This window comes from Aplidium turbinatum, chromosome 16 (assembly GCF_918807975.1).
Source record: "Aplidium turbinatum chromosome 16, kaAplTurb1.1, whole genome shotgun sequence".
NCBI lineage: Eukaryota > Metazoa > Chordata > Ascidiacea > Aplousobranchia > Polyclinidae > Aplidium > Aplidium turbinatum.
Genome location: NC_137487.1, coordinates 5,265,104 through 5,288,477, shown reverse-complemented (window position 1 = coordinate 5,288,477; position 23,374 = coordinate 5,265,104). Strand labels below are relative to the sequence as shown.

General features: G+C 35.4%; 1 protein-coding gene across 1 annotated transcript; it reads left to right on the top strand.

Moving 5' to 3' along the window:
* The first annotated feature begins 1,510 nt into the window (after window positions 1–1,510).
* LOC145785944 (apelin receptor A-like) lies at window positions 1,511–23,135 on the top strand. Its single transcript, XM_082597638.1, has 9 exons — window positions 1,511–1,714; window positions 3,170–3,298; window positions 4,526–4,615; window positions 14,455–14,585; window positions 15,222–15,357; window positions 17,259–17,381; window positions 17,847–17,968; window positions 20,109–20,267; window positions 23,072–23,135. Exons 1-9 carry the CDS (start codon window positions 1,511–1,513, stop codon window positions 23,133–23,135), a joined length of 1,158 nt encoding a protein of 385 aa, XP_082453764.1.
* The last annotated feature ends 239 nt before the right edge of the window (window positions 23,136–23,374 follow it).

The window sequence follows — 23,374 nt, the reverse complement described above, 5'->3', positions numbered from 1 at the left end:
GAACTCTGACTTTTGATCTGTAACTGAACGACAGAAAAGTTTCCGTCAACGGAAGTTCGTAACTAGTTTTCTTCAGTCGCAACGTATCAGCAGTTTTCTTGATGTTTGAATATTTTTATACCGACAAATGTGCGTTTCTAAACTTCATCTGTATAGCGAATGAGTTTCATACTTGCAAGAGTGTTTTGACACGCCATTTCTAAGAGTCAAGATAGAAAAAACCTGGCGATATTAAAGAAATGTGGTTTCTCTCTACAGATGATGAGTTCATAAAAAAATTTATAGAAATACATCGCATTTGTGTTGTCATTTTCGTCGTTAGAGTGACCCCGACCTAAGTCTCTATTGCAATTCTGTAATTAGATCAATATCACACTAATTGAATAGCGCTGGACAGCGTAGGATCAAATGGAAGAAAAATCAAAAGTAAAATTACTAAAAAAATCAGCTTGTTTTAAGAGGAGCGCCGTAAGCCCGAATCGAGCTGTTGGAATGGCACAGCGTAAAAAAATAGAAAGTGCAATTATAATGTAGCACACAGTTTGTAACTTTTTTAAAGAGGTGTTTGCAGTTTTATGAAAATTGTGGGAATTGTCATTCAGTTGTAAGATTGGTTGGCCGTGTCGTATTGGTCCATAGGCCAGGTACATACAAACTTATTTGTTTGACGTTCCATGAAAAAGTATTATGGTTTGCTAAAAGATTTTCAATGAAAAAAAATTATTTTTTTTAAGCATGGTATTGTGTGTTCAGATTACATTTATCTCACGCCACACCTGACATAGTCTTGTGGCATCAGTAACCGTAACCTGATCGAGATGAAAAATACCACAGATACTTTAGAAGGCTTTTTCTACTGTAAAGCAGTTGCATGGAGATATCAGCAAGGACATAAATGCGCAAGCGATTTTCAATGACAAAGTACGTAGAGTTAATTAAAGGTGCAGTGATTGGCTTAATACACTTCGTCAGTTTACGATTCTGCATTTGGTAATCTTTCCTTATGTGTTCTAATCAATACAAAATTGATCAGGTCATTCAAGGGCGGCTGCAATTGAAAACAGGCAGAAGAAAGGTTTTGTTTTTTGTTTTTAAACCAGTTATCACAAACAATTGAATTTATTTGTGAGTCGGTTTCAACAAAAAATCGTTCGAAGCTGAAGAGCAGATTAATAAAAGAGTAAAATATTTATTGCAATTTTACGTTTAGACTTTGTGTAGTGTAGTAGATCATGCAAGGTGATTAAGAACGTGCAGTTAACCTCCTAGCAAATAGTTTGCAACTTAAATAATTAATTTATCATCAATAAGAAGAATTTTAAACTCAAATTTATTAAAAGTTTTCAAAACTATTCTGTTTTCATCTTTACAGTAATGCTACAAAACAAAGTTTTGTTTTCCGGTCCAACTTTTTCTTTCCAGGAAATTGACTAGAAATGTTTTCCTTGTTTCAAGCTGTCCAATAATAAATAAAAAAAAAAACAATCAGTTTCAAAAACTGGCGGTTAAGATGCATGGTTTAGTATCATCGACTAGTGTTTCAAAAGTCCTGGAAGTGACTACCCAATTAAACTTACCATCTGGCAACACTTTGACTGACTCGTCATACAACGTAACAAAACAATTGATCATTCCAACATTGTATATGGTCATCACTGTTGTTGGAATCTCTGGAAATGGAATAGTGTTGCATATCATGAGAACTATGGTACCGGTAAGAAAGTGGTGAAATGTTTAGTAGTTTGTGATAATTCCTTGAACACACAAAGCAGCAATGTCTTGTTAAACCTAGCACATATATTTTACTGCGTCGTTAGAGCTGAAAGATAGACTACTGACCCTACAAAACAAAACAACATCTGCCAAAAAAATGCGTTTTGCACTGTTGAGAAATTATGAGATTCTTGCATGTTTTCTCATTGAAGGTTTGCTTTTCCACATGTAGGAACATTTGATGAAATATCGTTCGTGTGAAAGGAAGATCAACAATTAATCCTACATCGCTGCATTGCGAGTGGTGACAGCCCTTAAACGACGTTCGAAAGGGCGCCGGTTCGAAAGCATGCGGTTGTGTCTGTAGCAAGACACTTAAAGGCATGCCTGAAGGTGGACACGAAGATTGTCTTCCTTGCTTTTCCCTCTACTTAATCTAAATCTTCAATGACAAGGCGTAAGCCTGGATACGACAAATAAATAATAATAGTTAATTCTAATCATGGTGTTTTGATTGGGTTTGTTAAAAATAACAATGTTTTCAGTTTGGAAATAGTTTCATCTTTTGCTTCACTTTCGAATAAACAACATAATCTTACGTCTGTTTCATCAAACCATGAACCCACATTTTCACATAATCGAACCGAGATCTGGCAGCATTACAATAGAGCTGAATGCAATAACCACTCGGCCACCGAGCTTGTAGCAGATACGTCATGTTATCCCCATTGGTAATATACACACGTCAGCTAAAACCGCAATACCAAACTGGTGTGTTTCAGTAGAATCAAAAAATATCTATACATTACACGGTCAACACAACTTTTCTTGCATGGAGTTTTTCAATGGATTTAGGTTAACTTTGGGGTGCTGAATTCGAATCTGACCTCAGATTTATCCCATCACGTCAGGTTTGTGAGATATGATAACAGCAAATTGTTACTTTTGTCAAAAGTGTGCTATATCCAGAAATCCAGGCCATGTAGTACATAAGTAGCTGAAATACACCCACCAACTATAATTTTGATACCAATTTGTTGTCTAAGCAACATTATTAACCATGCAGTAGTAACAAGCTAAAAGGGAGGCTAATAGTATAACTGACCTTCACCCCGTCAATGTTTTGCATGAAACCACAAAGATTTAAACAGGCCTATGGCAATGCTTGTTCAGTAGCCTTATAAATAAGCTGTTTTGGCCTGTCTAACACTAACCTTTCGTTATAGCACTGCATATGTTGGTGGTAAACGCAACGCCAAATCTTCCACTTTTGACAAAAGTAGCAACTTGCTGTTATCATATCTCACAAACCTGACGTGATAGGATAAATCTGAGGTCAGATTCGGATTCAGCACCCCAAAGTTACCCTAAATCAGTTCTCAAAGCCCATGCAAGAAAAAAAAAATTTTTTTTGTTGACCAGTGTTATACAAGTTACGTAGCCTACCCTGTTTCAGAACAAATCTGTCACCGACATCTTTGTGATCAATCTTGCAGTAGCTGACCTTTTACTTCTGTGTACTCTTCCATGCTGGTCCATTGATTTGGTGCTGGGGAGTTGGGTGTTTGGTGGACTAATGTGCAAGGTGAGAATATTGCCATTTCTTCAAAACCACAATTGTATTACTGCGATAATATCACGTAACTTAAAGCTAATGACTAGACCAGGGTTAGCCTACTCAACTAATTTTAACAAAGGTCCAGTTTGACAAGTTAAATATTTTTAGCGGTCAGATGAATAAGTTATTTCACACGCAACCACGACAGTTAAACTATCTGTACCAAACCACTTTTTTAGGTAAAATGTAACTCGAATTGAATTTCTGAAAAAGTGTTGGGGAGTCTGGGAGTCGACGCCCCCCAGCAACTAGGATAATCAAAGTAAAAATTGCTTCCTTCCAGTAAAAATCTGTTTAAAGAAGCCCTCAAACGCGGCAATGAGGTTATTATTCCAAAAGCTCAAGGTCCACCATCAACACCCAGAAGGTCCGGATGCAGACCGCGGTCCGCCAGTTGAGTAACCCTGGACTAGACTATAGCCTATGCGTTTGGCATTTGGTCAAATGTATACGAAGCTTTTCAAATATCAAAAGTTTTGTTCTCTTCAATGTGTTGGATATCGAAAAAAATCTCCAAAACTTTAGATCACAGCCTTTTAAATTTAGCCATTAAAATAAAAATATTACTTTATTTTCTTTTGTAAAAATATCATAGCAAGAAATAGTTAATACAGTTAACCCATGGTCTTAACCCAAGCCAATAAATCTCCGCTGTTTACAATAATTTATTTTCAATAATAGCCTATAAACAAAACTGATATAGAACAGAATGATAAAATCTTGTCCTAGTAGCCTATAACTGATACGTTGTTTAGGCTTATATTCACGAACGCCAGCCCTGAAAGATAAAAATTTTGTATTTCCCGTATATTTGTAGCTTGATCTTCTTCTTCATCGTGTGTCACACAACCATAGCCCAGCAGAGCATCACGCAAGTTCTTGTTCTATCGTTGAACTCGGCCAAATCCTGTGCAGAGCACTTTGCTTTTAGGTCAGGGCATTCGAGTAGATGTTGCATCGTTTGCTCCTGTCCGCATTTGCAACTTGTGCTCCCCATGGAATACCTCCAGTGTCTCATCAAAGTTTTACACCTGCCAATACCAGTTCTTAAGCGGTTGAAGCATCGGTTCTTCAGCGGTTGATGGCTTGATAGCATTAGTGCTTTCCACTATAATAACAAATTTGATAAGAAATGCAACGATCTTGCAGTTGAACAAATGGAATGTTGTTTTTTATTTGACTTAACTTTTGCAGGTGATCAGTTGTATGACGTATCTTAATCTTTACGCCTCAATCTTCTTTCTAACTGCCATGAGCTTGGACAGGTGGCTGGCTGTGGTCAAGGTAAGGGTGGATTTATTCATTGAAATAAAATTGGACTTTACCGGCGTTCCTTCTGCTTCTTTTCAACTAGGAAGGTGAACAAAAATGTTTTTAACTGAAGGAGTGTGATCACATTCACAAGCAAATATCAAGTAGGGTATAAGCCTAGAAAATGAAAGTCATTAGTAAAAGCAAAGGCGTAGCTACAGGCAGGGCCCACAAGAGGGGGGGGGGCAACTGGTGCATTGCACCGGGGCCCGGTGAGTTCAAGGGGGCCCGACAAAATGTCCAAATTCACGCGATAAAAAGATTAATTTCAGCAATTTTGCATAAAATATTGGTTTTATATTAGTTTTGTATGTCGAATGGGGCCCCCTTATGTGTAGCCTAGGATATGCCCTTTTTTAAAATTACAGAATTTTTAATTTTTTGAGTTTAGGGGGGCCCGACAAAATGTTTAAATTTGCGTGCTCAGGTCGATTTTGCATAAAATATTGTTTTTTATATGAATATTAGTTTTATATTTTGAATGGGCCCCCTCATGGGTATGCCCTTTTTTAGAACAACAATATTTTCATTTTTTTGCGTTCAGGGGGCCAATAAAATGTTTAAATTTGCGTGTTAAGGTCAATTTTGCATAAAATTTTTTTAATATTTTTAAATTGGTATTTCTTATATGAAGTCGGTATTTCTTATATTGAAGTTGGTGTTTCTTAATGTCATGAACAGTAGCAATGCATTCATCCTAAGTTTGCTGCCCTAGTCTCTGCATATTTCAAGGTCAGAAATGGTATTGTATGTTAATGTAAAGCTGTAAGCACACATATGCAATGCTATGTCAGCCATGTCGGATAGTAATGCAATTTTTATCTTCAAAATGGCTGATTTACCAACTTGTTGCCATGGTTACAATCAGGTGTTGCCAGAGTTAGGAAGAGTTAGAAAAGGTTAGGGTTTTGATCTTTGCCCAGGACTAAAAAAAATATCCAAAATACAAGTTTTTGTTTTCAACAGCTATAAACTTTTCCCCAAATTAGGGCAGAATTCCATATCTGACAACGCTATTGAGGCTATATTTACACTATGTAGTGTTTTAGAATTTTACAGCATTTTATCTTTGTGTATAACTAGTGTGTATCTTTGAATTTAAAGTTATATTTACAATAGTGCATTGTTTGTGAAATAATGGAGTGTTAATACTTTAACCTAATTTATCCTTTGTAAGAACGCGCACCGCAAATTTTGCTTGTGATTCGTGAGATGTCACGCGACATGTCGCGGTGGGGGGCCCGGCAGCAACATCTGCACCGAGGCCCGGCAGGGCTCTTGGAGGCCCTGGCTACAGGCATGGAAAGCTTAGAGAAGGAATTGTTACTCCCCTCCTAAAATGGCTTTCGACCAACATAACATTTCTTGATATTCTTCTTCAATCATTAAAAACATTTATTTTAAGATTTGTAGTTTGTTTTCTTAAAATTGCTTGGTTGTGTTGCTTTGGTAGAAATAACTAAATGGTAGAAATAATTTTGGTAAATTTATTTGGTAAAAACAACAAATATAGCCTATAGTTTGTCTTGCTATAAAGAGGATTGCAACTCCAGAAGTTACACAATGCACGTAATTGTAAATATATTGTGGAAGTTCGGAATGAATACCACAGGTCAGTCACCATGTTTGACAGAATGAAATTTCCGTTTATATTGGATATTTTATTGCCCATAAATTATTCCATCCAACAAACGCCAGTACATCAAAGGTAGCCTTTGTGTAGCCCTAAAGTGCACGCAGCGAGTCTATCCGCTGTTGATTGATCTCCAGTTGCGGAATTGAGTGTTTGTCAAATTACATCTCATGCTGGACAAAATTAGAATGGTCAGACCAGGGGATCAAACATCGATTGAACGAAAACAAACATATACCATACATAAAATTTTCAAACATGTTCATTCCTAAGAGAATAGCAAATTTTCCGTTGAGCAATTCTGATTTGTGATTATCATCGTTTAATGATCTCATATGTGCCATGTAGCCTATCATGCGAGTAGGCCTACTTTATAGGCTACCATGGACAGGAGAATATTAAGATCATGTCATGGGTCATTTCCAAGAATGCTGGTAGGACATTTACAATGACTGCCGTTAGTTATAAACATAGTCAAACGTGGTAACTGCTTCTAAAATTAAGCCTTAGATTTAAACCTGGGTAGAGAATGTGTATGCTTAGGCTGATGGGAATGAAACTGCTTCAAAGGATTGAAATATCTAATTTCCAAGGGCTTTTTTTTAACTTGTTAGCCTACTGTTCCGAAATCACAATCTTAATAAAAAGTTTCATTTTGTTTCTAAATTTAAGCGCAGTTTTAATTCGATGTGACTTCGCAAAGTTACGTTGGCTAGAAGATTATGGGAACGCAATCCCACAATGCAATTCTACATGGGGTTGGATTTTCTTTCAAACGTAACTTATGATCAAAGAAAAATATTTTTATTTCGAAATAAAAACAAACAAAAATTTTCTTTCAGAAACTTATTAAACAAAGCAAGTCAATTTTACGTCGAAAACGAAACGAACTATTTTTGCTTTGAACGTTATTAGTCTATGGTGGTAGAAGTAAAAGCTTTTTTTTAGTTTACAGTAACAACGTCTGCGTAGCTTTCGAAATTACGTCGGTTTGACACCGCTCCAGAGCACCCCGCCGTGTTTTAGCAAAGGCACTTAATGACATGCCAAAACAAGGGGAGCAGCAAACTCGAAGACTAATATGTAACTTCGCTGCTTCCTGTTATCTGTTGTATTATCGCATCTGTCTTCTTCTTCTTCTTTCAAATTCATGCCAATGAATTTTTCATTTGTGATCGCAGTGTACTGTATGTTGTCGCAATGGGACTTAAATAAAACATGATCATTACGATTATGCGGAGATTTTGATTTTATTACTTCTAGAATTAATGGATAAAATCCCAGCAAACTCAACCGGGGTATATCATCAAAAGCTGAGATCGTGTTCTTAGGTGGGAGACATTGTGTAGGGCGGAAAAATATTTACAGGAGGTTTTCCAGCAACTCTCTTTTGACGCTTTAGTTAGGGTTTACTGCATTAAATTATTAATTTAAAGGCCACAAAACATTGATCGGTTGCTCTTCGAGGAAAGTGCCAATGGAAATTCCATCGCCCTAATTGAACACAAGGGAAATTAAAAAGCATCCCATGAATATTTCACAAATTTGCCAGAAAATATAAATGTTTGAATTAAACTGTTGGTAGTTTTGCGTTGTGGATTGCTGCAATAACGTTTGAATTGTCAAAGTAATGATTTGTTTAAAAACACATCTTGAAATAACAGCACACTCAGTTTGTAATTGGTGTCTTTCACGCGTTTGCACTCACTTTATTAATCTAGCTTTGCAGGCAATTAGCTATTTTTGACTGTGATATATCTTATTAAAAAACTCAGACTGCCATTGCATCAATATCCTCTGTTCACTTATTTAGTTATACCATATTGTGACATCATCATGCTGCATTCACGTGATAAGTTGTGACGTCATAATAACTTGCTTTGTCAAAGACAGATTCCTTCAATTTGAAAAACAGCATCATTTATAGTTATACATATGCATTCTAATTGTCTTATAGCTACTGCATGTATTTAAAATTGAGGTTATAAGGATGAGGGTAATTTGCGCCAACGGTAAAATCGGAAGCACTTTCTGGGGTGGAAGAGAGTTAAACTTTCACAGATATTCAGGGACTGTTTAGAAAAAAAATTAAATTAAAAATCAATCATTTAAAACGCAAATATTTAACAGCAAACCACTTTTTGCCTTTTAAATTTGAACTGTTGCCCTTTTTAACATCAATTTAATTATAGTAAAGTATATCCAAAAATCTAATTGTTTTCTACTTGGTCAAAGCTCATTCCAATGGGGATGATTAGTCTTGACGTGCAGCAGAGGCCAAGGTCATCTACTGTAATGTGGATTTGAAGACATCAAAATAACGATTATGAAAATATGGATTTCATAGATTTAAGATACCAAGCTGATTCACAGCGATGACCTTATTAGACTAAAATCGATTTCATATGCAGCATAGACAAGTAATGGATTGCTTGCATTTTGTTGTTTTATGGGTTATTCTGAAAGCATTTGCTTTGTCACTGTATGTCATATTGAAGGAGAAGTTTAAAAAAGGTAACATTCAAAGAAAATAAAGGGGTGTACTAGCAAATATCTATTGGATTGGCTCATTCTACAAGAGAAGGATCCACAGAGGATACAAACTGATATGCATAAATCAACAAGTGAATAAAGAAATAACAGTTAACCTCTCAAGTACATGTAGCTCCACACAAAGTAAAATTTACATGCCTTTTGACTCTTTTTTATTTGTTTAAAGATAATGTCTACAAAGACATTGCTAAATGTTTTTAAATTACTTTGGCTTTATTAAAGAGTGATCAATAAACCAATGAGACTTGATTTAAGTTTTAAATTAAATCAAAGATAAATGAAATAAATTCAGAGATAGAAAAGATCACAAAATTCAAATCGTGTGCCAAAATAAACACAGAATCGATTCTTGTTTCGGATCTTTTCCGTCAGTTTCCGAGCATTAGCTGACAAGCGATTTTCAGATAAAGAACTGCGCAGTCTCATCTCAAATATGTTGTCGACTTAGTGCTAAAAGGTTTTACCTCAGTTTAGTTTGTAAAGTGACTTCACAGTCTTACGTATTTGCGTAATTTACCTTCTTCCATATCCGTTTGAAAATCATCTCTATGTACCCTATGTTAGCTTCACACTAATGATAACAATAATGATAAAACGCTTAGGTCTATGGGTTAATTAATCAAAAAATAAAGAGCCGAAGATGCATATTAAACTAAACTCATGTTCAACAAACGCTTCGAAAACTGTACTGTTTTCATCTTCAGTGCTATCGAATACAAAAAGCCTTTTATTAAAGCATTTCTTTTCACAAAAAAAACATTTTTTTATCATTCAATAGCATGTACCCAAACAACAAAATCGGTCATTTTTTACATTGATTCAACGTTTACAGAAGTTAAATCAATGCAAAAATGACCGATTTTGCTGTTTGGGGGTGAAAGCAGTTAAGTTTTTAAAATGTTTGTTAAACGTGACTTCAATGTCTACGTTTCTGTATACGAAGGTTCTAACATTCGTTGTATGCAAGCTTACGTGCGACCTTTGATAAACTAGAATCAGTAGCGCACCCAGCATGGGGCTAAGGGGGCTCAAGCCCCCTCCAAACCCGCCACAAAAAATGAAGTTTTTGACTTTTGTATGTACCCATTTAGGCTATACCTTTTGCTTACAGGTTAGATATGAATAAGACACAACAATACAACAGGGCTGAGCATTATAACAATATATATTTTACATATTTACAAATAGTTTTAACAGTCGAACAGTCGGCTTTAAACTTTAAGCCCTTATCAGGAATCTGAAAATAACTAAAAAATACAATAAATTTCAACTTCTTGAAGGTAAATTTACATTAGGAAAGGCAACTACATAAATAACTACAAAAAAATTTGCACCACAGGGAACGTGACAAATCAAGTAACTTAAATGTTGAGGAGAATGGACGCGCCTCCAGCAAATAACTGTTTGTTTAAATGTGGGTTGTAGCGTTAATAGTGCTTCCTGAATTTTGGTGTCAAATTGGGATTTGCCTTTGCGTAAAATTTTAAATGAGTCAGCAGAGAATTTTTGACCCGCCATGATATGGTCTTTGGTGGTACTTTTCTTCAAGTCCCTAAAATTGAGATGCTCCCGTACGCTCGTCGAATCACACGGACATGCAAAACTGTATACCACATTTGAGCAGAGAGACGAAGGCCTCTGGGACTTTAATTGAAAATACGAACTAATTTTAAATGTTTTGTAAGTAGGAAAAATGTCCACATCAAATTTAAATGTTTACAAAATTAGTGTTTTGTTTCAAACTGTTTTCGTGCTAATTGTTGTTTTCGCACTTATTTGAGTTGGCAAACGGAAAGCTAATTCTATTTTGTCATACATGACGAAAAAGTCGAGATCTATAAAAGATTGCAAGAGTGGACGTAGGGATGAGGATGCTGATGGTGCTAGTATAGCATGGGGTTCACTAGGCCAACTTTTAATCTGATTGAGAGAACGAATCCTGATGTATCGGCAACCGGTGGGTTGTGGGCCGTGAGTGCCTTTGAATATTAATCAAAGGGATGGGCATTGGTCTACTGTCACTATTGTCGCAAATCACTCGGCCAACATTTCTAAATTAGCCCCCCCCTACATTTTTTTCTGGATGCGCAGCTGACTAGAATACTAGATGCGTAACTCGTAAAATTTTCGAGCGTTTCCTATGTTGTCCAGTATCTCAAAGTGTTGTTGGTTGGCAGCTTGCTTTATTTTGGTAAAAAGTATATAAAAATGGTATTCGCTGCCTGCCATGGCACGTCTTTAAAAAATTTTTCATCTACCCTAGACAGAGTGACCGCCAAGACGTTCAAAGACATTTAAATTGTTTGAAGCAATTTCAAAAATTTGAGAACCAATTATTTTTAAAGGTGTCTAAAACACTTTTGCTGTTTTAATGTCACCGCTTTTATAGTCAAATCAATCGAGTCTAAGCTCCTCTTCTGCTTCCAATATGGCGCCTCAGAAAGGTCATCGGGATGATCAGTCTTGACGTGAAGCAGAGGTCAAGTTCATCTGATGTGGATTTGATTTTGATTTTATAGATATCTTTAAAAGGATTCTTTCACTCTGTCGTTGTAGGCAATCCAATTGATGAGCAACTTTAAGGAAAATAATCTGCACTTCACTTAAATTAAAATGTCAATTTCGCACAAAGCTGCTAGGAATCCCCACTTAGGCCCACATACAGCAGTTCGGATGATGTAGGCCAGGCATGGCCAAATGGCGGATCGTGATCCGGTTCCGGATCTTTTCAACTTTTTGTGGATCTTTCAAGTTGGCTCTGAAAAAAATTTCAAAGTATTTATTTTAAAAAGTGAATAAAAAAATAACAGTTAACCTCTCAAGTACATGTAGCTCCACACAGAGTGAAATTTACATGCCTTTTGACTCTTTTTTATTTCTTTAAAAGTAATGTCTAAAAAGACATTATTGACCCAAAAAGAATGACATCTAAAAAGACATTATGAAAAGTAACTACGGACAAAGGCCAGTGTTTCGATCTTCCGATCTCTTCAGCGTAGTAAAGTGAAGGTGGAAAGTTGTCTTGAAGTGTTGGTTGAGGTGATGATTTGAACCTTGAGTGATTGTTGTGAGACAATGAGACTGGATTTAATATTTAATTTCGGACTCGAGCGAAACGTAATTTTACAACCTATTGGAAGGTGTGATTTTTTTGAGAGAATTTGTGCTGAGGAATGACTGGAATTTGTTAAAAATAAAAACTAGAAATAAAGACAAGAATTTGCAACTGAGCTAGGACATAACAATCATCTGAGATGGATCTAAAATACAAGAAATTAGATACAAGTGGCACATAAAAGTTATCATAAAAACATCTATAGATGTTTGCTGGTACACCCCTTCATTTTCTTTGAATTTTTATACTTTTATGTGCCACTTGTACCTAATTTCTTGTATTTTAGATCCATCTCAGATGATTGTTATGTCCTAGCTCAGTTGCAAATTCTTGTCTTTATTTCTAGTTTTTATTTTTAACAAATTCCAGTCATTCCTCAGCACAAATTCTCTCAAAAAAATCACACCTTCCAATAGGTTGTAAAATTACGTTTCGCTTGAGTCCGAAATTAAATATTAAATCCAGTCTCATTGTCTCACAACAATCACTCAAGTTTCAAATCATCACCTCAACCAACACTTCAAGACAACTTTCTACCTTCACTTTACTACGCTGAAGAGATCGGAAGATCGAAACACTGGCCTTTGTCCGTAGTTACTTTTCATAATGTCTTTTTAGATGTCATTCTTTTTGGGTCAATAATGTCTTTTTAGACATTACTTTTAAAGAAATAAAAAAGAGTCAAAAGGCATGTAAATTTCACTCTGTGTGGAGCTACATGTACTTGAGAGGTAAACTGTTATTTTTTTATTTACTTGTTGATTCATTCATATCAGTTTGTATCCTCTGTGGATCCTTCTCTGGTATCATGGGCCAATCCTATAGATGTTTGCTGGTAGGCTATTTTTTTAGTGCATAAGGCTTTTAGTCCATAAGTCCATAACCTATATATTTTTAAGGCTTTTATCAGGGATTCATAGTATAGGGATCGCCAACTCGGCTGGATGTCTGACAAGCGGAGTGTAAAAGTGTTGCCAGATATTTTTTTAAATTTTTAGAAAAACTGTTTTTTTGGCATTTTTAAAGAGTAGTGGTTGCCCAAAGCTTGTCCATTTAAAACTAACCTGAAGTTTAAAGTTGCACAAGATTGAGAAAATAGTTTGTAGTTGTTTTACTTTGCAATAAGAATGTGAATTTATGCATAAAATTTAAATAAAACTTTGAAAGAGAGGTTAACTTTGCAAAAAATATAATAGTTACCTGTGTGAATCGTTGTTTTCAGCAATGAATTTTGTGAAAAACAACTATAGAACACGACTTACAAATACTTATCTTCATGAACTTGTAAGAATCGCTGTAAGTAGCAGGAAACCACGTTTCGATAGTATTGTGAAATCAAAGCCCACTTATCATTTTTCTTACTAATACCAGACCTGTTTATTACAGCACACGCCTTGTTTTAGATGTACACAAATAATTGCATGTTTTTTGTATGATACAAAAGGAAAAATGCACATCTTCAGCTCATTGTGGATCTCAGTTGTCAGATTTGGCGGTTGTGGATCATGATGTAGGCTATAGTAAAATTAGACTTTTGAAAATAACTTTCAAAAAATAATTGACGCCATTGATGATAAAAAAGTGATTTCTTTATCCTTGCGGTGGGGTAATGTAGCCTAATATATACACCTATGCAAAGTATATTCAGTCATGTAGTAGGCTATGTAAACTAGGCAGAATTTGAAACATTTAAATAAATTGAGATACAAATACAACATTAAAGCATTGAATTAAAATAAACAAGCTTTTGATTTGGAGTTACACATAAAGCGTCAAGCCAGGTTCATATGCAAACACAAAAACGACCGATGTTTTCTATCGTTGTGCTTTTTTGTGTATTTAAGTATGGTGAATAATGAAGGTGCGATATGTAGCTGTAGGTGCAATATTATAGAATAATGTCTTCTGTAGTCTTATTCAGAAATGCACAAGTAGTTAAGTAGTATGGAGTTTTATTATTTCTTCTATAAAACATCTACAGTATATTCTTATTGAGAACTCCTGCAAGAAGTCAGCAAAGGATTTTTTTTTTGCAGAATAAACTTGATTCTAAACCATGTGGTAGGCTATTGCTTCACTATTTTTGCGTCTTTTTTAACAGCAAATTAGCAAATTGACATTCTCCTTAGCAAAGCTTTGTCATAAACAACGTGTTTAATTGAAGCTTGTTGTGATCCAACCTAGAATGTCTCAAAGCATAAAAATAAATTGAAGTTTCATGTTAGTTTCATTTTTGCAAACAGCAAAAGCTGGAACGAGACAATGCAGATTTCAATGAAGTAAAAAAAAAGTGCAAAGTACAAAAATCGATATATGTTTGATAACTGGCCTTAATACTTGGTAGCTCAACTTAGACAAATAGCCTAATTGTTATTCTGTAGTAAAGACTTTTCAAGTTATAACGTAAAATTTGAAAAAAATAATATTTACAATTCTATAACGATTTCAAAAAGAAAAAAAGCAGCTAATCATGAATCTATTATGCATTTGTTTTTAATGTTTTTCATCCAGGCTGTTCCATGTAGAAAGCATAGAACTGTACGGAACGCACAAATAACAAGCGGATTCATTTGGTTTTGCGGACTTTGCTTTATTGTTTTTCCGCTTTTGTACCGTTTCACAATTTCAGTGGAAGGCGGAAGGTATGAAAAATCTGTTTTAACAAAAAGCTTTCAAACTTATGTCAATATATGACTTTAAAATCATTTACAAAAGTTAAACCTACAGTGTTGAATCAGGGTGATAATAACATCAGAGGGATAGCCTACTAATGAGAATTGTTTATAAATCAGATTAAAGTTTAAAACAAATCCTTGTACTGTATGTTTTAAAACTTTAATGCAACAGAGCAGTGTTTCTTGTCAGGTCATGTTATTGTCACAGCGTTCAGAAATAAAAATGTCAAAACTTGGAATTTACTGTAAATAACCGTTTCCACATCACCCGTTTCGTATCGAATACTGGTAGTTTACTATTCATTTATAAACCTTTCCTACAGCCTGTTTTAGCTTTACTGCGATCATTGGAAGATTCTTATTCAAGCAGAATTAACTGGAATAAGAACCTACTACTGCTTCCAAATAAGGGTGAAACAGTCCGTTAAGATTTTTAGGTGAATAGTAACTGCATTTGATACAATTCGCTCTACTTGGCTTTTTTACGTAGCATTGAACACTTTTTTGTAATATTGATAGTACAGTAGGCTACTGCAGCCTATTTATTGTTATATCTTCGGTGTCAATGATAACACAGCAACTTCTAATAGTTCTGTTCTCCAGAACGGTTTGCTCGTGGAAGTTTCCTCCAGATCTTAACATAACGCTGAACCTCATCTACAACATCCTGCGATCCGGATTTGGCTTTTTTCTTCCTCTTCTTGTCATCGTTTTCTGTTATTGTGATCTCATTGCTTACGTACACAGGCGAAACCAGGCGAAAAAGCGAAGCATTAAAGGCGGGTAAAGAAACCTATGCGAACCGATATTCTGCAACATTTGAAACTTGTTTTCATTCCCAATAGCCGCTTAAACGTTCGAGGAATGTAATGTTCAAATTTTGTTTCTTGAGACATCACAACAAAAAAACTGCAACGACAAATGCAGTTTTTAACATTTGTGCATCGAGGAAAGTGTTAGATAAACTTCTGTATTTATCCTTAGGTTTTAAATACATTGATTGCATTCTACGGAAAGAAAAATATGCTGTCAAACATGTCATGTTCATTATGTAGTATACAAAAATCTTATATACAGCCGCTCACAGTTAAGCTTTTATCCAAACAAATTTTTGTCTGTTTTAGAGTTCGTCCGCTCTGTTAGCTTAGTGATTAAACGCTCGGCTTAAGATCACGAGGTGCAGGTTCAGTTTTCGGGGAGTGTGCTTAAGCAACGTACTTCAGGACTGCTCTCCATTCAGCGGTACCTAGTGAATGGAATAATTCCCCAGCAACAACACTTCAACAACAGTCGGAAACTTCACTCTGTCAATCTCGGTAACCAGGCCTGCGTCAAGAGCCTCTACAAGTATGCGAAACTACCAGGAATAACCTATCAAGGCTTTGTCAGTTCGAGGATAAAGATTCAAAACCAAACCAGGGTAGGGTACGGTATTGTTGAACGTATTTTGTTTTGGCGTTGCAGAAAATATTTGTAGGCAAGTACATTAAAGTCTATAGTGGTCCTATATGTTTTGCTTTGATCAGCAGAGAACCGTGATTTCACTTTAGCTGCGGCTTTCATAAACACGTAATCAACTTAAGAAAAACGATGAATGATTGTTTCAAATAACAAATGTTAAAAGCATCTTCAACAGCTACTTGATCTTTTTTGCAAACTTGAGACAACAGAAAAGTCTTTCTTGAATTCTATTTCTTAAATGATCGCAAAATGACAACTAGGTAATTATTTTAATCAAACAACCGTCAATTTAATAAAAAGGTGTAATATTTCAAAATTTAACAGAATTGGCTTTTACTGTATCATTAAATGAGTTTTAAATTTGACAGCCTCATTTAGCTGACGTTAAGTTCAATTTACCTGCATGGAGCCAATCTTGTTTGAAGTTAAAAACTTCAAAAGAAATTTAGGCTATATTTAATTGATTTTCTTTTTTTGTTCTGTTACTCTAAATTGCTATAAATAGTGTTACCAAATAAAAGCAAAAATGTCTACCCAAAAAACGTTTCTATAACGTTAATCAGCAAAGCTTAATTTCTCATTAGATTAACTGTGGACTGTGGTGGCATTAGTTGCACTGCTGCAATGGTTTATATTTTGTTTTATTTTTAAGTTTTATTATTATGCAGTGTTGCCGTTTACTTTCCAATCATCGAGTGATTTAATTTTTTGCAGAAAGCAACAAATTGACTTCCATGGTCCTTGTTATCATTTTTTGCTTTGTCATTTGTTGGATGCCCAATCAGGTAAGCTTTGGTGTGCTTGCCCTGCTTCTTCACCACAGGAGTCGACAAACTTTTTGCCAAAAGGCCAGATAGCTTGTAAGGAATTGAGATATCAGGACCGGGCACTCAACTATAACGTCATAGAAGAGGACACCAGAATAACCAAAGCAAGACGCTATTAACAAAACAGCCCTAACTTTGCGCTCCAGTGCTCTGGCCATCATAATACAGGAATTATATAAACACTTTCGTAGAAGGAAGGCACGTAGCACATTTGTGTGATTCTTGAATCTGCTTCACATTTACAATTCAGGTTATCCTTGTTTGGTTATCACTACTATCACATTTGCATACCCAATGTCTTTTTATACGTCTTTGTGTTTCGACTGTTTTAAAAATTGTCATTTTTCTGCAGATAACAAACTTTGTAATTTTTCTCATACATGCTCATGTGATCGACTGCCAATGGGACACAACTGATTTTAACCAAACTTTTGTAGAATTCCATCTGATCAACGTGACCACACCGCAAACCTTTGTAAGTGACAATAGGGAAATCTTACTGAAAAGACAACAAAAAGCGAAAAATCGAGCAGTGTATCCATGGAGCTATTGATGACGTCTAACGTTTATTTGAAATGCAAAAGAGAGATAATTACTTTTAGTAAACCATAACTCAAGTAGCCTACTGTAGTTGGATTGTTTTTTTTTAAATAAGAAAAGATTTTTTAAGCATAAATAAATATAAAAATGGTGATGCTAACTTTTTACTTGAAGCTGGTTGCTTTCCTGTCTCACCAGCCTATCTTTCCTATACCGATAGAGATGATGCAACGTCGAAAATCACTTCTTTTTGTATATTTAGTTAACGTCTGCATACGTTGAATCAATGCAAAGAAGACTGATTTCGTGACAGGACACACCAAACTAATCGAAAAAACAAAGAAGTTGTTGCTTTAGCCAGTTTTTTGGCTGTCTATTGAAATTTTAGTTCACTTTTTAGATTGAATCAACTGCAATTTCCATTTCTGCTCCCTTGCAAAGAACATTTTTAAGCACGTCCAATGCGACTGAAAAAGGCGGAGATATGTTATCACACATGTCTGCCAGCTTCCTCTGCAATGGGTGAGTGCGATTTTTCTTTCCTCTCTATTTTTTTACTTACTCATTTAATGGCAGATTCATTTTGACTATTTTATTAAAAAAAGTGACTTTTTAATGTGAAACGATTTAGCAGCAGTAGTGTTAAACTATATTTTTTGTTTTTATAATTTTGTAATAACTTATTATGTTGTAGTAAACATTTGCAATAGTTGTTGTTTACGTAATCTCAACTGTGCTTAATCTTCTCCAAAACTTCCAAATTTTCTCACTCGCAAGTTTATTTTTCCGGGGTTCTTTAAATGTTCTCAAATTAGAAAGGATTTGCTAACCTGGCAACACTGGTGGGTGTGCTGTAACAAACAAGAAGAGGCAGGCATCGACAAAAGCTGAGTAGCACTCACTGAGAGGCTAGTAGCGTTGATAGGGGGGGTCCAAGTGTACTTTTGAACGTAGGTCCGGGATAATTTTAGGGGCACGGAACTTTTCCAAGAGGCTCGGGAACTTGTGATACCACCGCGTGTTCTTTGGATATAAATAATGCGATTTTCTTAGAATTGTTTTGATTTGGAGCCCGTGAGTCTCATTGGTACCGGTCCCAAAGTATTCTCTTAACGGCCCTGCAAAGAGGTACTTTGCGATTGTAGATTATATCTATTGCGTAAACACCGGCTATCAGCTGAAAATAAAAACGAGGTTGGCCGCACGCATCTAATGGTTTTTATTACATTTTGACGGTGTGTGTAACAGAAATTTTGCATAATTTATAACTGGAATGCAAAAGAAATAAAAAAAACATTGTACCAACGATGATTAGATTTTGTAAGTTGTCTAAAAATCACAAATTAGTTTTTATAGAGTAATCTTGCTGCATAAATAATTAATTTACAACTTTTTTATCATTAAAGAAGAATTCTGAACTCTAAATTAGCAATGGAAAAAACGGATAATGGTGGAAATTGCAGACTAATTATGCTTAGAAACATAAACTTTCTCTTCCACTGTGTATTAAGCCTACATTTCACTATGGTTTCGTCAACTACAATTAGACTTATATACTACAATTAGACTTATATCAGTTTAAAAGCATTCCTGAACCTATCTATTAGGAGGCACTTGGTCAAGTCCCCCTTCAAAACGGAGAAGACTCCAATTTTTCTCATTGTTGTAAAATTCTTTTGCTCGTTTCTCTTGGTTTATCCCATTGCAGTAGTCGGAATTGAGTTGATTAATTTCAGTCTTAATAGAGGTATGAGGTGAAGCAAGCCTTGATATAGGAAGGTGGCACATCTTCAACTGATTTTCGAAAGTTTGTTGCTATGCAAAAATCATAAAAAAGCACAAGACGAATATTTTGTGTTCACTGTGTCTCAAAACCATTGTGAAAATGGCAAGAAGTAATATTCGCAGCAAATTTTCAAATGTGTAAATAAATTGGTTTATCATGTATCCGAAGTCTCTCTCAATTCGAACAGTAGCTTACCTGCTTTATCTTAATTTACATATAAAGAGTAGGCTACTTACAATTTGGTCAAAAAGAAATCACGTCTTCAAATAGATGGAAAGGAACAGTGGCAGCTTTAGCTGAAAATAAAACATCAGCCTACTTTATTAGACCACAAAATATTCAAAAGTGACAAAATCAAAATAAAACTTGTTGAAAATTTTGAGGCAAGTTTCCAGACCTCTATTCAAGCTGTTTCATTCATCGGATCTCAGCTTTTACATTGTCCATTCTCTTTTGCAAATTTTGCTTCGTCAAACTTACTGCGCTCACCAAATTGTTTTCTGGATCTTGGTTAATCATGCCGGTAGTCAGTTTGAGACAAATTTTTGACCCTCTTAATCAAACTTGTTGAACACTTTGTATCAAACTGTTGAAAACGTACTTAAAATTTCAAACCTTGAAAATGTTTCTCCAAACTCCACATGTTACATAGTTCACATTACTAGTTTCAATAACTAATTCTTTTCAACAAAGAAACATAAAGATTTGCACCTATAATTTAATATAAAGGCCTCAGCTTCTTAACACTTTTTTGAAAGGGGGTCGAATCAAGGCCAGGTATAGCCAGGTGTTTTTCAGCAAACTTTTACTGTCAAACGCTCGTCATTATAATCTAGTTGCTTATTATAGTTCATAATGGCGTTAATGTTTTTGTAGCTTTTACGACCTGCACTTCTTCACTGTTTGTCTCGGTTTCTGTAACTCAATGATGAATCCGCTTGTTTATTCGTTCATGGGAGTCAAGTTTCGGAGCAAATTGCGACTTTTGCTGACCTGGAAATCTGACCGAACTAGTTTCTATACGAAAGGAAATAGGTAATTTAATCGTTTTGGTGCTAGCCTATATATGTTTAAATTTAGAGAATTCCATTTAAAATTATTAGATGTGGTAGTTCATTAATTGACTAAGACTCATGGCCGTGTGAGCACCATCTCTGGCCCCTCTTGAAATCTACTTGTGGGCTCCTATGTTTAGTGATCGCCCCTTAAAATAGGACCAGAAAGCATTTAGGGCCGCATAATTTTTCTATGTGGGAAACAAATTTGCATTCATCATTTTAGCAAAGAGTAGCCTATACAACTTTTAAGATTTTCTAGAAAAAATAGTTAATAGGTGGATCTAGAGAAAAGTTGGAGAAGGACCAGATTTTTAAAAAAGCAAATTTTATATGATAAATGAACAATGCAAGACTTAATGGCCTATCTGAAAAATTAAAATTGAAATGGGGAATGGGGGAATTAGCCCCAGACAATTTTGAGAAATACAATCTTGTTTTGGTCACTTTTTAGGAGCAAAATGTTTTTTTTTTATCAAGATGCACACTTTATATGAAGACCGAAATCATGAAATTAAAATTGGATTGGGGTAGAAGTTTTGGTTGAAAATTTAAGTTGGCCTACCATTTCGAAAAAGAAATCATTCACGGCTACAGAAACATTTCAATAATTTCTTTCTTGAAAGTTTGTATAGTCTAGTTTGGTGTTGCCTTTCAGCAGGCTAAAACTTCGAAGTTTATCTGAGGAGTACCTTCACCGATACCATTCATATTAAATTGAAATTTATTAATTGAATTGTTAATCAACTAGGCTATTTGAGTGAGCGGTGTTTACTTTGGAATATTGCATCATTTTGTTAGTTTTTTGGGACCTAAGAAACTTTTCTTTTCCTTAATCCCCATCTATGCATGTCTAATGTCGACGGAGGTGAACAAAATGTGTTTGAGTTGAGCGAGTAAAGCAAGCGCGGTACATGTGAAATTACAAGCCGAAAAACATTGCACGAAGAAAATATGAGTGTGCTCCTAGGCAGAGGTGGGCCCTCAGTCGGGGGTTTGAAAAGCAGTAAATTACTGCCTTGCATACGTAAGCTATTGAATATTGAGCTTCTGTAGCAGATATTTTATTTTTTAAACAGTCCAAAAACTTTAAACAAACTAAAATGAGTGGGCCCCTAATCAGCCGTGGCCCCTCTTGGCCGGGAGGTGCGGGGGTGATTAACACGGCCCTGCTCAGAGTAGACCCATAAATCGATCATAGACTATAAGTTCTTGGTAGTTTGTAATGGCGAAAATTTATGCATAATATTTTGTTTCATAACCCTTAGGATAGAGCTATTTTGCGTCAAAACTTGCAGCGAAAGTTTATGGAGTTCCACAAAAATCACATCGGTGAAGAAAACAAGTAGAAAATCGTTCAGCCATGAAAGGATGTTTTCAAATGAAAAAAGGTCTTCTACGCCTAAACACGATCTACAACTAATTCCAAAGGAAATGCAGACGACGCATCCATTATCAGCCAAAGTCTCTGGATAGGAATCAGCCGCCTAAAGTCTTCAACAAAGTAACAACTATGTTGTGATATGTTACTGTGGTAGCGCAACATCCATCTTAAAGCGCTTTACGTGTATGCACCACAATAACACATAGCCCAAAGTAGGATACAGAATACCGAAAAGTTTAAAAGCTCATCAGCATTAACCTATAGGCTACTCTTGTTTTTAACATAACTTATGTACAGTATTTTATCGTAAAGATTTCTAGTTTAGCTCTAAATTTAATGTTTATGCGCTGAATCAGACAATAATGCCAGAAACTTAAAAATTACTGAAACTTAAATTTGTTTACTGACGTTTTAACAACCATAACAACGCGCATCCTCGGAGCGGGTAACCTTAGTCGCTATGAACTCAAGTTGCTTATTGCCATGGTACGCGAAACGCCAGTAATGCAATAAATGTTTCTGAGATTACTTTCTTACCCAATAAGAACATAAAATTAAAAAAGATTAACGTCTTTTGTTTGAAATTGGAAATGATAGGCCAACGATTTTCAAAATGGATGTAATAAGTTACACAATTGAGTTTTGATTTGTCCAGGTTTTAGGTCATTTTAAGCTATATCACCTACATCTACATAAAGGTGATTTTTATTTGTAGTAGATAACTATATAAGCCCTGATAACTAAGTTTGTTAGCGAATGACTTCGTGAAGAAGCTTCACGATCATGCGGCGCTGGTTCGACTCTCGGGGTGTGCGCTTGAGCAACGCATTCTAAGGACTGCTTTCCGTTCAGAGGTAACTAAAGGATGGAATAATTCCCCGGCAACAACATTTCAACAATCGGAAACTTCATTATCTGTCAACCTCGGTAACCTGCCCTGTGTCTAAAGCATCTACAAGTATGCGCAACTACTACGAATAACCTGTCAATGCTTTGTCAGTCCGAGGATAAAGATTCAAAAACCAAACCAACTAACCATTTTAAGTCGTCTATTGTGAAGGATACGGTGTAGTAATAAAATTATGAGCCTATAACGTAATGGAATTTTTTCATCAGTGAGTTGGTATGCTATAAGGACATGGTAACACCGTAATGTTGGGCTATGCAAAATTTGTTTTGGGCTAAAACCATCTCCTTTTCTTGAACTGCAAAAGTGGATTATTATCTCAAGATGAAACGAAGCAGCTTAATTTATAGTTGCAGTCTCTCACTGGTTTGTTTATGGTGTATATTTGGCCAGAGTGGTGATGTGATTTGAAATTGGTTAGCTTTGTCGAAAGATTGATGAAATTTGTAGGCCTAGTGCTTTCTCCACTAAATGCAATTCATATTTTCAGAAGATCTGAAAAAAAACATGGAGCTTTCTTCGTTCAAGATTATGTCGTATCACTGTCCTATTATTGAATACAATCTTTACTTCATGAAGACAACTTTTGGTCAAGAGAAACATCGAGAGTTGTTTACAAATGACAAAACTGATTCCATGTTGCCAGTAACATTGACATGGGGGTTCAGGGAGTACTTTTGGACCCGGAATAATTTTTAGGAGCCTGGAAACATAAAGAAACCACAGTATTCTGTGGATGCATTTCGTGTTTCTTATAAATATGTTGATTTAAAACCCAAATACCTCATTGGTATCG

What these genes read in the sequence shown, in the direction of transcription:
- LOC145785944 (XM_082597638.1), top strand. Translation starts at nt 1,511, where the DNA reads ATGCATGGTTTAGTATCATCGACTAGTGTTTCAAAAGTCCTGGAAGTG. An exon ending in TGACCACACCGCAAACCTTT is followed by an intron (nt 17,382 to 17,846) that starts GTAAGTGACAAT and finishes TTCACTTTTTAG; the next exon opens with ATTGAATCAACTGCAATTTC. An exon ending in TTCTATACGAAAGGAAATAG is followed by an intron (nt 20,268 to 23,071) that starts GTAATTTAATCG and finishes TATTTTCAGAAG; the next exon opens with ATCTGAAAAAAAACATGGAG.